At 44.9% G+C, this 15829-nt stretch overlaps 1 protein-coding gene across 1 annotated transcript; it reads right to left on the minus strand.

Annotated features, from left to right (window-relative positions):
* Window positions 1-4264: 4264 nt before the first annotated feature.
* LOC143173207 (HAUS augmin-like complex subunit 1) lies at window positions 4265-15498 on the minus strand. The gene is made up of 9 exons (XM_076363375.1): window positions 15452-15498; window positions 13819-13993; window positions 13058-13193; window positions 11877-12011; window positions 10235-10358; window positions 9375-9440; window positions 7553-7624; window positions 5604-5651; window positions 4265-4571 (listed from the first exon to the last, which is right to left on the minus strand). Exons 1-9 carry the CDS (start codon window positions 15470-15472, stop codon window positions 4488-4490), a joined length of 861 nt encoding a protein of 286 aa, XP_076219490.1. The 5' UTR covers window positions 15473-15498; the 3' UTR covers window positions 4265-4487.
* Between the last annotated feature and the right edge of the window lie 331 nt (window positions 15499-15829).

The raw sequence follows: 15829 nt of genomic DNA on the forward strand, positions 1-15829 counted from the left end.
ACTCAGACTGAAGGACTTCCTGCAGCGTGCAAGGCCGCACGGACCAGGATTACTGTTGTTTCACTGCTGACCCTGTAATTTAAAAATTCAAAGAATAGCTCGGAAATACAAAATCTTTCCCAGACCTGTAAGACCTATTCAGTACTAGATGTAATTAAAAAAAGTCTTCAGTACGCTTACAATTTGACACATCACATTTTTTGCTTATAAGTACCCAAAACAGAATTGCATACCAAGAGAATATTGGGAGTATTCTACTGGAGACGGTCCAAAATGCAACCAACTTATTTTTCAAATAACTCTTGAAACTATTTTAATATTTTTTAAAATGCTATGTATTTACAAAGTCCCATATTAATACTCTATACCTACTAAAGGATGGGTATGAACGAAAAAAAAAAAAATTGAACACTTTCAGTCAAAGGAAGATTGAAAAGCAACCACAATGATATGTTTGCAACAGAGTATTTCTATAGCGCTAGCTGAAATATATAGCCAAAAGAGATTCCATCCACACCTTTTGATCCAATGCATTCTGAGTAAATAGATACATATTTCAGCTCAGTAGCCTTAATTTTGCCCCACGTATTTTGTATTTCTCTAGCATTTTATTTTTATACTCTGGTTTTCGTACATAAATGTTTTCTTTTAAATAAATCCCTATCCCCTAGCTAATTTGGGGATGAATTCTAATTTTTTTCCTATAGCGATTACTGTTTTGCATATTGGCCTGGTAAGAACAGTATGGCACTTTGTGGTTAAACGCATACGAGTTTACACTTGAGGTTGACCACTGGTTTTCACGTCTAGTGCATAATTTTAATTCCTTTTTTTTTTTTCCCAGGTGGAATGTGGATCCTCACATTTTCCAGGAGGAGGAATTGAGCGCACGGTGATAAAGCGTGCACATCTTTTGCACTTTGTCCGTAAAACCAAGGGATCTGCAGCTCAGCCCGGCTCCCGCCCCGCAGCGTCCCGCACTGTGGGCAGCTGCCCCAGCGCTGCCGGAGCCCCACGCAAAGCTCCCAGCAAGCACAACTGCTCTCAGCTTGCAGGTGTTAATAGACAGGTGTCTCCAAAAATCAGGCTGGGAGTTCAGAGCAGAGCAGCTGATGTAATCTGAAGTGAGGCTGGAGCAGCGGAGGCCTCTCCAGGCATTCGTGTCATTCTCAGCTGGGTGATTATTTCACAGTATACAACAGCCGAGGGGTCCAGCTGGCAGCCTCCCTCCAGGCTGCCGCACAGCTCCTCGCCACCCGCTGTGACCTCCCTGGAAACACTCAACAGCTGCCAGGGCAGAGGGTGAAGCCCAAAATCAAACATTTTCTCAGCCGAGCACTCAGGCTGGCGTGCGCCTGTCTCGGCAGGACCTCTGCGAGGCGTTCCTGCGCCGGCATCCCATCCCTGCTCTGGAAAAGCTGGACCGCCCCAAAATACCAACAGCAAGGAAGGACGTCTCCACGTGCCCCGCAAGGCACTCTGCCCACACAAACGCATAACCGAAGAGCTGAAAAGTCTTACCGACAGTCCACTGGCTGCATAAATCTCCCTGATTTGACTTTCCTCCTTTCCATCAAAAGCCGAACTGTCCGACCTGACAACTGGCCGCTGATTTACGGTGCATGTGCTGCAGATGGCTCAGCCGTGGCACACAGCTCGAATGCAGCTGCTGGGTCTTTATTTTTTTTTTTCCCTTGCGTTTCCAATCCTAGGAAGCAGCACGTGGTTATCTTTGGACAGCTCTTGAGTCAGAGTCTGGCCCTGCCGCTGTCTGTATCTGGGCTTTCTGCCAACGAAGGGGACACGGCACGTGCTGTGAAATAGCAGCAGCTGGGGAGCGGTGCAGCTGCCCTGCGGGTGCAGGGGGAGAACACCCCCCAGGTTTCACAGCTGGTGCAGTTATTATGTGACGAAGTGGTGCTAAGGGAGCCCCACAGTCCCGGGAAATCCTCCCAAGCCTCGAGCCGTGGTTAGACGTGTGCGATAAAAAGCCTTCATCTAACGTTAGCTGAGTAAGTCTTGAGGCTCCCATAGAAAAGCAGGGCTGGTAGCATCCTCAAGCACTCAGCTAATCCATCTTCGTATCCCAAAGCATGATCAACACTTCCTCGCATTATAAACACTTAGGCAAAGCATTTCTGATCTGCTCTTAAAAGCCTCCAGTAATTAAGATTTCTTAATGGTCAGGCCATGACCTCCAGTGCCTTACAATGGCTTTCTTGTTAAATCGTCCTCTGATGTCTACCCAGCTATACATTCTGATGCCTTTCAAGACTATGACTTCTTTCCCCTTCCACAAGGGGAAAGATCAGACTATGCTCTTGCTCTTTCCAGATTCTTGCCTTCTTCCGGCGGTTTTTTCTTTGGTAAGCAGTAGCTGTACCTGTAGCCACCCCTGCACTACGATGCCTGCCCTAGATTTCACATCAGTTACCTCCGAGGTAATTTCCCCTTAGCCAGTCTAGCCCACGTGTACAAAAGATGGCTTGTCCACTCGCTTTTGCCATCTGGATTTCTAGCCCAGAAGGAACTGAAGATAAATAGCCATGAAACTAAGGCAACTAACCCTTTCCTAACGTCTCGATTTAAAAACCTGAAACTAAACAGCAGCTCCCTCCGGCATATGAAAGATGAGGCCGAAGATTCCCACGAGCAGTGGCCCTCTGAACATCCTCCAGTTCTTCCCCATCCCAGTGAAGGAAACGAGGTGAAGAAGGTCACAAGGTGAGGAGGCTGCGGCACTTCACCGACACCAGCGTCATTCTGAGCCTGCAGCTTCTTAGAAATCAGAGCTACGCCCTAAGCATAATCAGATACAGACCTCATGATCCTATCGCTTCAAGGGGGGACATGAAGCAATAGAAAGAATCTCTCTTCCTGCAGATCAGTGAAATCAATTTCTGCAGTGAAGTAACAGCTCCTGGGGACAGGCACACCATGCTAAATCATTACCATAATCTTTTGCAACTCCAATTGCAAACAGATGTAGCTGCCAATTATCACCGAGAGCACCACTGCCATTTAGTCTGGATGTTGCCCAGTACAAACGGGCCCTAGTCCATGCTTGATGCTCTTAGGTGCTGCCGCTATTTCTAGATTTTGATTTTTCCCCATCCGCAGGAGATTTTCAGATTTTCGGCTTTAGTACAAAACAACTTTTAAAAGCTGGGGTGTTTAAGGCTGGTGTGGTGGCGGCATGGGAATAAGACGAGGGCTCTGGGGACCCTTTTGGAAGATGGCATTTGAGGTAGAACTGGAAAGGACGGTCTAGCTTCAAAATGATCACATCCCACAGTGGTTCTGCAAAAATATTCGTGCATTTTCAGACCTAGAAAGGTCTTACTATAAAGCTCTTTTTTGTTTTTAAAGCTATCGCTTCACTATCCATAAAGCTATTTATCTACTTCCATTTGCTTAGCTCTATTTATAATGTAAGGAGAAACAACAAGTAGCCAACAGTAGACTGGTATCCCTCAAAGCCCTGAACATGGGCAAACCTTACAGGTTAGTGCCGTGGGCTTCCATTTTCTCAGATGGCAACGAAACGACAGAAACTCAGGAGGTTGATGCCGCTACATCTCACCTCAGCTCCTACCTGTGTGAGCAGCACAATTTGCTGATCTGCGAGGCCAATACTATGACCCATGTGAAACAAGTTTCCACGAAGGTAGACAGCCATCACACCCACAAGGAAATCCCCTTTGTGGGCTGTCTCAGATGCTGCAGGGTTTTAGAAGGCAATGGGAACTACTGTTCTGAGCCCTAGATCGCCATTTCCTTATGGTTCACTTTGACTAACACATCAAACCCCTGCTGAAGACGTTAAGGAGAAAGTCAACTGTTCGCTTCCGTTTAAAGAAAATGCTCAAACTAAGCAGCAGGCACAAGTGTAGAACTCATCTTCACAAACTCGGTAAACATCAGATGTGCTACGAGGGGGGGGGGGGGGGGGGGGGAAATTACGTGTCCCCAACCCTGAAATGACAAGAGAAAACAAAACAAGGGAGCAAAAGCCAATGATCTAGTAGATGTAAAGAGAGTCTGTCATCACCGTTCTTGCACCACCAAAGAAAGGACTCCAGGAAAAAGCACAGTCCAGAGCCTTGACAGGGAAAAAGACGACGACCAGACTCCCTGATCAGTTCAATTCTAAGTGGTAATGGTCAACCAAATCCTGACGGGGACCTCTCCTGGTGCAGGTGCCATCTGGAGACCAGTTACAGGTGTGTATCACATATGGAAAAAGAACTGATAAAGAAAACAGTAAGTTTGGGGGTTATTTTATGAAAAATAGGTGATGTTTACAAATGCAAGGCTACATGAACCCCTAAAAATGAGCATGCCTGCTGGAAGGTCACAAGTGTGCCATCCAACAGCAAGAAGAGTAAGGCAGAAAGCTGCAGAAGTACAGTAAGAATTCCAAAAGGCTTTACTAGTGCAAATAAATAGACAACAGAAAAGAAATCTTCTTCCATGGGCAGGCCACTTCAGGTGAACCGGAGTTTGCTGGACTCTGGCATCTCAAGAGTCAGCATATCGATCTCCTTTGAGAACTCTGCCTCCAAGGCATTCTAGCGGGAGAGAAAGCCAAGAAGAATCAGTGACCATGAAACAGTTTTCTTACATTCTTGTTAGACAAACATACCTACAATGATCAAACCGTGGGATATTATTAGCACTGATTAACCCAAGTATCGAACTGGAAGGTCTCACTACTGCAAACGGCAGCAGTCTCTGTCGACAGCTACAGAGGAATCTCCAAATGAAGGGCTAAACAAGCTCAGTTGCCTTTATGCTGTGCCCCAACGTGATATTAGACACCTTCAAGCTGAACAGGTATGCTCCAGAGGCGACCTGATAAAAGCCCCAGGCTGGTAAGGTGAGCTTCTATTTCTGAATCAAAAACAAGTGGCTTGCCAACCTGAGCAGTCCCATCTGAAACTGTACAAAACACTCTCAAATGGCTGTGATTTTTGATCACAGCTTTAAGGCTTATCACTGAATACCTTGTGCTTTATCTATGAGCAAGCAGACAGTAGCCCAAAGAAATAAAGACAGGTTTTATGCTCAAACGTGGCCCGGCTCACTCAGGAAAGCTTCATATGAACTTTCCAAACAGCTTTATATTAATGTTTCCCAACAACCACACCTGCAGATTACACAAGCATGGATGAAACGGGCATGATGTTTTACAGGGGAAGGTCCCCGTTGCAGTCTACAAGGCAGCTGTTAAATAAAAGATGGGCCCTAGAGCCCTCCGAGAGCTCGGGAGCAGCAAGGAAGGTTGTGAGACCAATAAGCTGCAACACAGCCGAGTGAATAAACATTCTGACAGGTGAAGCAGACAAAATCCAGAGGGATCTGGATACCTAATCCCCACTGATATGATTATGCCCAACTGCCTTTGTAGCTTAGATACCATTCCTCCACCAATTCCTCCTACCAACATGCATGGCTTCTGCCTTACCAGAGCAAAACTTCCCTCTAGAGATCATTAAGACTACAATCCGAGGTAGATAAATCCACAACCAATTAATACATATAGCTTGTTTTGGCATGACAGCAACTCATTTAAATCTCTGTGAAAGATAAAAAACTCTTACCAGTTCTCGTTTTACTTCTTCAATCTTCACTCGTGCAAGGGAAGGATTCTAATGAGAGAAAATGGCATAAAAATCAGTATTTCAGCTGGAAACAGAGTCCCTGCATCATTGCAAGAGTCTAATGATGTGCTGCAGAGGAATTCAGGGATAATGAAATCAGTTTTGTGTACACCCTTCACATGTAAAAGGTACTGACATTAAAAGCCTAGTATCAGTTTGGTTTGGGCAATCACATATTTTTCAGAAGTCTGGTATGGCCTAAAGTCTAAAAAAACCCCCATTTTTAGCAATTTTCCAAACCTATCAACCAAGGAACTGGATTTTGAACACGTCCGTGCATGAATTTTCCAAAGCACAATAAGCTTGCAAGGATAAACTTTCCTCCCCCCTTCTGCCTGCACCAGACGCGAGGCATCGGGGCTCTCTCCCTGACAGCAAGAGGGGAGGGAGGGGGGAACTGGAGAACCTAATCCAATTTGAACATCCTGTTTCGCTTGAGGAAAGGAGGCAGCTGCCTCTTGGAGTAAGATGGATTTAAAAGAGAAGCAGTCCCACCCTCTCCCTTCATCTTTTTCTTCTAGGAGGGAGACAGCAGTAGTTGTATGAGGGAGATGTGTTGAGGGGCAGGAACTCGATGGAGGGGCTAAGGAGGTGAGGGGAGGAGTGTGGCCCAGCAGACAGGTCCCTACCCTAGTTCATAATACAAGGGACGTGATGAATCGCAGAGTTTCTGTGTGATTTTGGACAAGTCTCATTGTTTCTCTGGACCTCTATGCCCCATTTGTAAGAACTGGAATAAATCTTTTTCACCTCTTAAATGGAAAGGTCTGAGGTTAGCTCTGTTAAAGGCTGTGGCATGCTCAGGTGAGGAGGTAACAGGGGCCACATCAAGTAACTCAAATACAACGCTGTAAACTAGACAGTCACAATTGTATTTAATAAAACCAAACCCCATTCAACTATTCGCTCCAGTTTTTGCTACTTCTCCCCTGAATGACAAAGAAAAGTCCTTAATACTTATCTGCAAAAGCAATGGCAATCTTCCAAAGGAGACTGGAAATACCTGGGTTTAGTGGTCCCAAATATTACAGGTGGGGATGTACAGATGTCGCACAAAGCCAAGGCCACCTGTTTCATGGACTAAAGCCCTGTTTACCCATGACTTCTTTAAGCCGCTATAAAGTTGTTCACAAAATTACCCTTAACTGAAACAGTCTTTTGTAACAAGCTTTCGAATTTAAAATCTTTTTTACAACAGATGCTTCACACGGCAGTCTGATAGTAACTCCTAGCACAGGGACCAATAGTGACAATAGCCAAAATATAAAATGAAGAAAAGATACACAGACAGGGGCTTTCAGAACTGCAATTTAGTCACCTAAATGAGAAACCTACGTTTTCAGAGAGCTGAATACCCAGCACCCTCAAGAGAAATCAAAGAAAATGATGGAGCAGCCAGTACTCACACAAGCTAGAGTACCTGTTTAGGGGACAACGCCTACATTTGGCTATTTCTTCATAATCGTTAAAATCTTGCTCGGAGCTCCAACCTCTGCACAATGTGCTGCGTCTACCATATTGACAGCCTGATGACATCTATAGCTAATATATCGGTAAGTCTCAAAAAATTTGTTATACTAAGGAATTATATTTTCTTCCACATTTCTTTGTCTAATTTCTAGCTAAGTCACCTTGATACTGAGCTCACCCAGCAAATCTGTGCATTTTGTTAGAACAAAGTTTGCCTGGTAAGCAAACTTTAATTTCTTGGCTTTGATTAATGGATAGATAGCCTTCTGTTTAAGTAAAGTCTTCTGTTTACAGCATTAATAGCCCTGTAGGACATCTACCTGTCCACTGAAACCATCACAACAATACCCTTCACATTCTGAAGTCCATTAAAATTAATCTGATGGCAAATACAATAGAACAGGGGAAAAAATAATTACAGGAGTTAAATCTAGGTAGGACTCCAGTTTCTTCTTCAAAGGCACAATTTCTTCCTGCAGTGCAGCCAGTTGCTGTGAACAAAGCAAAGCAGATTATATTCTTTAGTCTTACTTGTAGAAGTGATATAAATCCGTGAAATAGATCCACAATTATCTACAGCATTTCAGAATTCATAGGTGTTGGTGGGAGCTTTCATGATCCTTCTTAAAACCCATGAAAAACTAAAGATCTGCTATTCATTATCAGTCAAACCCAGTTCAAATCTTACACAGAGGTATCAATTAATTTTTCTTTGTTCTGAAGACATCTTCAGATATACTTTTCTTACAGTATAACCGCCTGATCTCACCTCCCTGAAAGGAGCGGGGATTTCAAATGAGAATCCACCAGAGGACTTTCACTGTCAACCTTGCTGTAGGCCAGAGAGAGAACTGAGCCCCAAGGAAGGGGATACATTCTCATGCCTATGGCTTCTGTGTGAAAACAGTTTTGCACATGCAGCAGCAAAAAGACTCCCCTTACACTTGCACTGCCTTGTTTATTCTGTTAGTAAGGGGAAATAATGTCTCTTTGGGGCTGAAAATTGAGCGCCCTCCACAGCCCTCAACTCTTTTCAAATAATCAACTTAAAGTAAAAAAATGCACTCCAAAGATAAAATCATTTGCGCTGCCCAATTCACTGAGCTCTTGGCAGAGCAGATACAGAAATGTCAGGGAGTCAGACCTGCCCTTACGCTCAGGTTCTAGAAGACGACAAGTCTAGAACGTTGCCTATGACTTTTTTGTATGTAGAATTCCAACACAAATTGTTTTTGGTTAGTACTCTTCTGAAACACTGTGCAATGTAAACATTGCCACCCAGTGCTGGTTCATGAGAATGACAACATAAATCAGGAACCACATTTTCATTGTTCAACCTAACTAGCATGCAGGAAAAGCTAGCAAAGAAATGGGGAGAAAGTCAAAGTTCTCATTACAGTAATAGCAAATAATATTAAAGTGTGCTGAGTGCAGATAGAACACCACCAATTACATGTTACATGTGTACAAATGCTTCAGCACAAAGCTGGGGAATCTATAGCTAGTAACTCAAATGTGCTTTTTCCTTTAACAAATTATCCTGCTGGGCTTACAGTACAGCTGAAAAAAGTTATATTTAAAGACACAAGGAAAAAAAAGCACACAGTGGTTCAGAATTTGGGTTTCACTTGACCTCCTCCCCTTGCTCTGAAGTGTTTGAAAGCCGGTTTCTTTCACACAAGCTAGAAAGAATGACCCAGGTGATTCTATCAAGTACTTGCAATACACAGGTAGCCACATAACAGGATATAGTCCACAGAACATCCATTCTACAACACAGATCACAGAGAGAGGAGGCAGATCACAGGCTGCCAATTCTCCTTCAGTGGCAGGGAACTTATTTCATAGAAATTCTCTAGTAGGCTACATTCCTAATTACAAAGGCAGAAAGAGAAGAGAGGGAAAAACAAAAGGCAACAAAAAAATAAAGATTCCAATTGTTCCCCTCAATCAGTCCAGAAGGAAAGCTTCTTCCCGAGTCCAAAACAAGCCCACATCTAACCCTGAAGAAAAGGTACCACTGCAGCACCCATAGATGCTTCTCAGTTTCTAGGAGAGACAAACCCATCCAGCATACCCCAGTTCAGAGGTATCTGTCTACGGGATTTTTATTTGTGCTTCTTTTCACCATTAATATTTGTTCTGGTAACCAAATGGCAAACTACATCTCCTGAAACCACCCAACAAACAAGCCTGGTCTGTAGCACCGTAGAAACGTCCATCTTGTACCAAAAGACCTACCTCAGACAGGCTCACGAGCGACTCGTGTGTCAGCGATTGGTTCAACCCCGTGGCAGCAAGCTGCTCCTACAAACAGGAAAGAGTTCGTTCATAACTGACCACAAAATATAACGGGGAGGGGAAAGATTTTACCATTTCCTTGGGTTTTGATCTAAACAGGCAAACAAGAACACAGTTTGTCAACAACAGAAACGTGTGCTATTTGAACCGCAGCTATAGCTGGTATATGAAATCAGTTGCTACTAAAATTTGTATCAAGAATAACAAGTCTTTCCAGAAAACTACTGGGAGAAGAGCACATGGCAAGGCTGGGAAGAGGCTTCTCAGTAAAATGTCATCAACTCTAATACAATGTTTTCCAGCTCATATTTGTCAAGGTATCGGACAGCATCCAAATGTTAAATGAAGCATTCACATGTCCATCATGTAGGAAACGTGAAGGAGAAGACAGTACAACTTCTGCCTTCTGTGTTTAATCATTCATTAATTTCAAAAAATGGCTATATTCAGAGTTATGACACACAATTTACCTCAGCGAATCAGCTGCTCTACTGGTAGCTGTGTGTATACTCTTATATGACAGTACCTCACAGTAAGCACAAGGTGGTCTGAGCTAATACAGTTCTCGGTGAACGAAGAGAAAGTGTCCTTGCATTTATCATAGGATGTCCCAGGGAGGGACCATGAATATAGCAGGAACAACTGACGTGCAGTAACATGTTGTCCTGTTAGCCCAAGAGTCCTCAGTCCTGGAGTTTAGGAAGCTCCTGGGATGTCTCCGTAACTACAATTTTGGGCCCGACTGACCATGACTGTGCCATCCTGTCACAATGTCTTGTTAGAAAATTCCTTCCATCTACCTCAGCAGCCTTGATCCTGATTTTTAAATCCTCAGATTTATCTTTCAGGAACTTCAAGTTCTGGGATTGGCTGTCAGCTTTGGCCTTTTCTACTTCCAGACGTTCCTCTGTTTTTTTAAGATCCCTTAAAAAAAAAAACCAAAAAGAAACCAACTTTTACATCCAAAGAGATACCAGTATACAAATACTGCTTAATTATTGTCCTGGTTTCAGCTGGGATAGAGTTAATTTTCCTCCTAGTAGCTGGCACAGTGCTGTGTTTTGGATTTAGGATGAGAACAATGTTGATAACACACTGATGTTTTAGTTGTTGCTGAGCAGTGCTTTCACTAGTCAAGGGCTTTTTAGTTTCCCATGCTCTACTGACTGAGCAGGCTGGAGGTGCACAAGAAGCTGGGAGGGGGCACAGCCAAACTGGCCAAAGGGACGTTCCATACCATGGGACGTCATGCCCAGTACATAAACTGGGGAAAGCTGGCCGGGGGGGGCCGCTGCTCGGGGACTGGCTGGGCATCGGTCGGCGGGTGGTGAGCAATTGCATCGTGCATCACTTGCTTTGTATACTCTTTTATCATTATTATTATTACTATTTTACTTTATTCCAATTATTAAACTGTTCTTATCTCAACCCACGAGTTTTCTCACTTTTACTCTTCCGATTCTCTCCCCCATCCCACTGGGGGCAGGGAGGAGAATGAGCGAGCGGCTGGGTGGTGCTCAGTTGCTGGCTGGGGTTAAAGCACGACAACTACAAATGCTCAAGCTAAACCCTGTAATACAACCAACACAAGAAGGGAGAGAACGGAGAAAAACTTGCGTTTCCCTGTGAGATTTCCCAGTGGAAACATCCGCAGCTGTTACATCCAGAGTCCCAAAGGCCAGGGAAAAAAAAAGGCCAAGGGGAAAGCCGTCTGCATAAAGGCAAAGAGAAATAGTCTTCTGCATAGTTCCCTAATTCAGTTAGGGACCTGTTACGCAAGCTAAACTTATGATCACAGAGAGGGGCCACGGCAAACCTGCACAAAGCACACAGGGCTGGTATCTTTGCTACAAGCAGCACCGCAATTACTACTTTAAAAGACAAAAACCAGAAAATAATTAGACTGGAAGGGGGCTGTGGAGATCATCTGGGCCAATCGCCACTCAAGGCAGGGGTTGATCCTGCTATGCTTGGCAAAGCACTTCAGGTTGCATCCTCCAGGGAGTGGACTTGATACCGATTTTTTTTTTTTCTTCTTTTAAGTCTCCCGCACACTGGTTAAAGGAAATTCTTACCTGGGAATGGATTTTGTTTTGCCTGGCTCCTTCACTCTTGACTACAGAGCCTGTGCTAAATGTGGTAAGAAAATCAGGTTTGCCTTCAACCTCAGACAAAGCCAACCGGTGGAAGATGCCAGCCTGAAAACTGCTTGTAGACCATTTTTGGTTTAAAATAATGGGTTTGATGGTACCCCAAATCCCTTCTGATTGCTGAGCGTGTCCATAGCACATGGCTTTTGATAGACACTCCCAAATATTGTGAATTAGATGTGTCAAAACCCTGAAAATTCAGTTATCCTTATTAGTTATCACAACCAATGTTCCACATCGCAGGGATCAGCAGTATTGCTCACATCTTTCCCTTTTCTCATGCATTACTCACCCCTCTAACTGCTTTTCCAGCATCAGCGCTGCCGTTAATTTTTTCCTAATGTTGGTCAATTCCAATTCCATTTCTCTGTTTTTTGATTCTGTTGCATACAGCTCCGAAGTCATATCATTGATGGCACAGAAGAAGCTGGTGAAAAGAGAGCTTCAGTGGGAATGCTCAGGAGTCAGCTCTTCTGAAACTCAGAATTATTACTATTTTCTCCACACTTTCCACAAATGACTTTTTTTTTTTCTCCTTGTTCTCATATTATGATACATCAGATAACTGCCAGCTATTTTAGAGTAAGAAAGTAAAATAAGTCACTAAGGGTATTTGCTTCCCTTAACTAACACAGATTTCATCTGGAAGGGGAAATGGCCCAGCAATCTCAGTAGGAGGAAGCGAATAAGACCTGGCACTCTAGTGAATATGACCACTGGGTTTGGCATGATCAGATGCTCCGCTCCTGGCTTGCCAAATTGCCTTTGAGAGAAACTGCATTCAGTCCCTGAAAATGCACATCCCTGAGACATGCCCAGCAGCATTTCAGTCTCTTCCCAAATGGTTCAAAGCTGCTTGCCCCTCCAGCTCAGGAGAAGCGCTGTAAGAGCCAAGCTCCTGAACATCATACAAAAATTGGATAGGCAGATTTTGGCCCTTCCTTACTGCCAGCACTCAGCACAAACCTGCTGTGTTATGGGTCAAAGCCAGGCTAGGGAGGGTGGCCCAGGAAGAGCAGACTAACAGCTGCCATTTCTCTGTGGCTGAGCTAAGGAAATCTCCTTACATTGAGGGCAGGTAAGAGAGGGAAGAAAGAGGAGCTGAGACAAAGACCAGTTACCATTCCCCAGTCCTTGCCTAAGCAGTATGAAGCCTGCTCTAGGCTTGTGCTACCTGGCACGACAGTCTGAGTGGCAGCATCCTGCAGCCACTGACCACAAAAGCAGGGGCAAAAGAGGGATTTAACTGTGGTTGAGGCACCTCTCAGGCTTCAGAGGCTTCCTTTGCTGGGATAAGCAAGAGTTTGAGCTTTGTGCTCAGTTCCCATGTCCTCCAAAGCTGCCCGAGGGGTGCAAAAGAAGCTGGACAAGTAAGATTCCTGGTGTGAAAGTCAAGTTTGAAACTGTTGAATTGAAAAACCAGAGGGGAAACAGCACAGACTATGACTCCTGATGCACACTGGGAATAATTACCTGGCAAGAGAAGTGTCCTTCGTTTCAAGTGTCATTGCGCTGTTTACCAGGACATTGAGGTAGCTGGTGCCTTCGCTGGACAGACTGGATAGGGAAAGATCTAGGCTTTCTGCGAGAAGGCCCTGTAGATAGTTGGCTGGAAAACAAATACAACCCAAAATAGTGATTTTTTTATATTATTGTTCTTTTAAGGCCTAGATGGGACTCTCTCTTTTAATATGTGTGTTAAAAATGTATTATCGTCCCCTGAACCACTCACTTGCTCCAAAAACACCACATTATCAAACACTCACTCTGGACAGCTGGAGCATAACTTAATCACCTCACTGTTGTTTCAGATTCCTCAGGCGCTTTCCTTAACAGTGGATTAGCACCAGCTCAGACTCTTAAATCAGCTGTAGGGTTGCTGCCTATCCAGCCAATATTTCAATGTTGTGCTACTCAGCCCAGCAGGCTAGGAGGTTTTAGCAATTAATCTGCTTGTCCGTATTTACAGCCTGCTCAAGATGGCTTAAAAAATTGCTCTTGACCAACCTTATGTCACCGTAAATTTTGCTGAAAGGAAGGCATGGGATGCATTGTAGTAAAAGCTGTACCAGAACAAAAGCTGAGTTCATTCCAATTATATATATATTCATTTATTTATTTACATATAGAGATATATTTATTTATTTGTTTGTAAGATTTTAACAAAGACAATCTTTGGGGTCACTAAGAAAAACTAACTTTGATGGAACTGAGAACTGGAGCTTCAAACTCACCTTCTGCTTCATATTCTGCTGCCTTCTGCTTCATGTCCTCTATCAGCAAAGAAACGTCCCTGTCTCTGGCTTCATTGCATTCTACAAGCTCATACAAGATATCAACTGTCCTTGCATTCACTTCGTACTGTGGGATAGGCTGATTCCCATATATTTTCTTTAGCCATAAAGTAACCTGCCAGAGAAGGGAAAAAAAGAGTAAACGGTCAAGTGAAACGACAGAATATAGCTAACAGATGTGAGAAATGTGAAGTGCTGCAAGGTCTGCGTTCCTGAGGAATAACTCCTACTGCAGCAGTCGAGACATGGGTGGAAAAACAGGAGACAACTTCCTTTGTCTCTTCTTCAAACACCCTCGGCAGTTTAGAAAACCATTTCCCTTTTAATCTCCCTCATTTCACTGGACACCTGCTTATCTCCAAGTGATAAAATTTATCTTTTTATTCACGTGACCTGTTTGCTACAGGCATAATAATGATCCAACAGATGTTAAATGGGTATTTGGGCAGCTGGTAAAAACTGCACTGAAGCAGCGTGGGATAAAACTGCCCAAACCATTATCGTTGGGAACAGTCTCTATGAGCTAACAGGGGAGAAAGAGTTACTACAATGTGCAGGCACAAGCCCTGCAGAGCATGATTTCTACCACTGAAAAGAAGGTCAGAAATGGGAGAGAGACCAACACAGTGCTCTCACAGATTAGATTATGACTGTTCGTAATTGAACACATGGAAGTTCAACACTGAGGAGACATAAATTCTTGTCTAAGGCTATCTAAGGAACCTGATCATGGAAAAGGACCCAGCCTTGTAACTTGAAAAGACATTTCTTTCTAGCACGTCCTTCTTTATGCTTCTACCATACCAGCATCTCAGCTACATACACTGTACACAGCAAACATCACCCTGAACTATGCCGGGGAGAAAACCATCAAGCCCTTAGAAGCAAACAGCACTAGCTATATGTAGAAGAAAACTCCAATACTGCAAAAATGCCAGGTTCACAATCAAAGGATGAATTGCATCTTTCTGCCACCTTCTGTAGGGACAATGATTTGAAATGCAAAAACTTCAGGCACCCAAGATCTTCATAACCTGGCATCTTAAACCAGCTGCGGGTTAAGGGTCAGTGAGCTCAGGCTGTTACCTAGTAGGTAGCAGAGGATGAAGTGGGTGAACACAGACTTTACTGCTGCAAAACCCACCCAGCGACCACGTCTTGCCCGTCCCCCCAACGTTTAAAGGGGCAAGAAAACGACGGGGGCTCGTTTCTCCTCCCGAACCGCGCACGTCTGAGCGCCAGCCAGGCAGAGCGACGACTGCCAGGGCCCAGCAAAACCCTCAGCGCGACCGCTCGGGTGCCTCGCCTTTAAGGCCTGAAAGAGACGCTCTCGGGAGAGCGGGACGAGGGCTCCGATAACGCACCGGGGCCGGCTCCGCGCACGGTACCTTCCCCGGCGCCCGCAGCCCGCCCCGGGGGGCACGGCACCCGGCCCGCCCGGCGCGCTCCACCACGGCCCGGGCCAGGCCGGCGGGGAGGAGCCCCCGGGCGGGTGAGGGGCAGCCGGAGGATGGGGCCACCTCCACAAACCCCGCGCCGTGAGAGCCCCGGCCCGGCCCGGCCCCACCATTACCCGCTGGAGCTTCTCCTCCATAGCGGCCTCCGCCGCCTGCGAACCTCCCGCCTCCATCCCGGCTTCCCCCGCGCGCAGCCGCCGCACCGCGGGGCCTGCTGGGACTTGTAGTTCGGTGGGGGGGGGGGTATGCGGCGCTCGCACCCAGCCCAGCAGGACCCAGTTTCCTAGTTTAAAATTCTTGAAACACAGAGAAAATAATTAATAAAGCAGCTCAGCCCACGAGCCGCCGTGAACGCTTTTACCAAAGCGGATTTAAATGCTCCAAGCGTTTTGAAAGAATCTGCTTTTCCCCTGTACCCAGTGCTTTAAAGAAAATAGTCTTGAATCAGTAAAATAATTTGAGGGGACTTCGTTTTCTGATGAATTGTACGTTTC

Source organism: Aptenodytes patagonicus, chromosome Z (genome assembly GCF_965638725.1).
Source record: "Aptenodytes patagonicus chromosome Z, bAptPat1.pri.cur, whole genome shotgun sequence".
NCBI classification, from domain to species: Eukaryota; Metazoa; Chordata; class Aves; order Sphenisciformes; family Spheniscidae; genus Aptenodytes; species Aptenodytes patagonicus.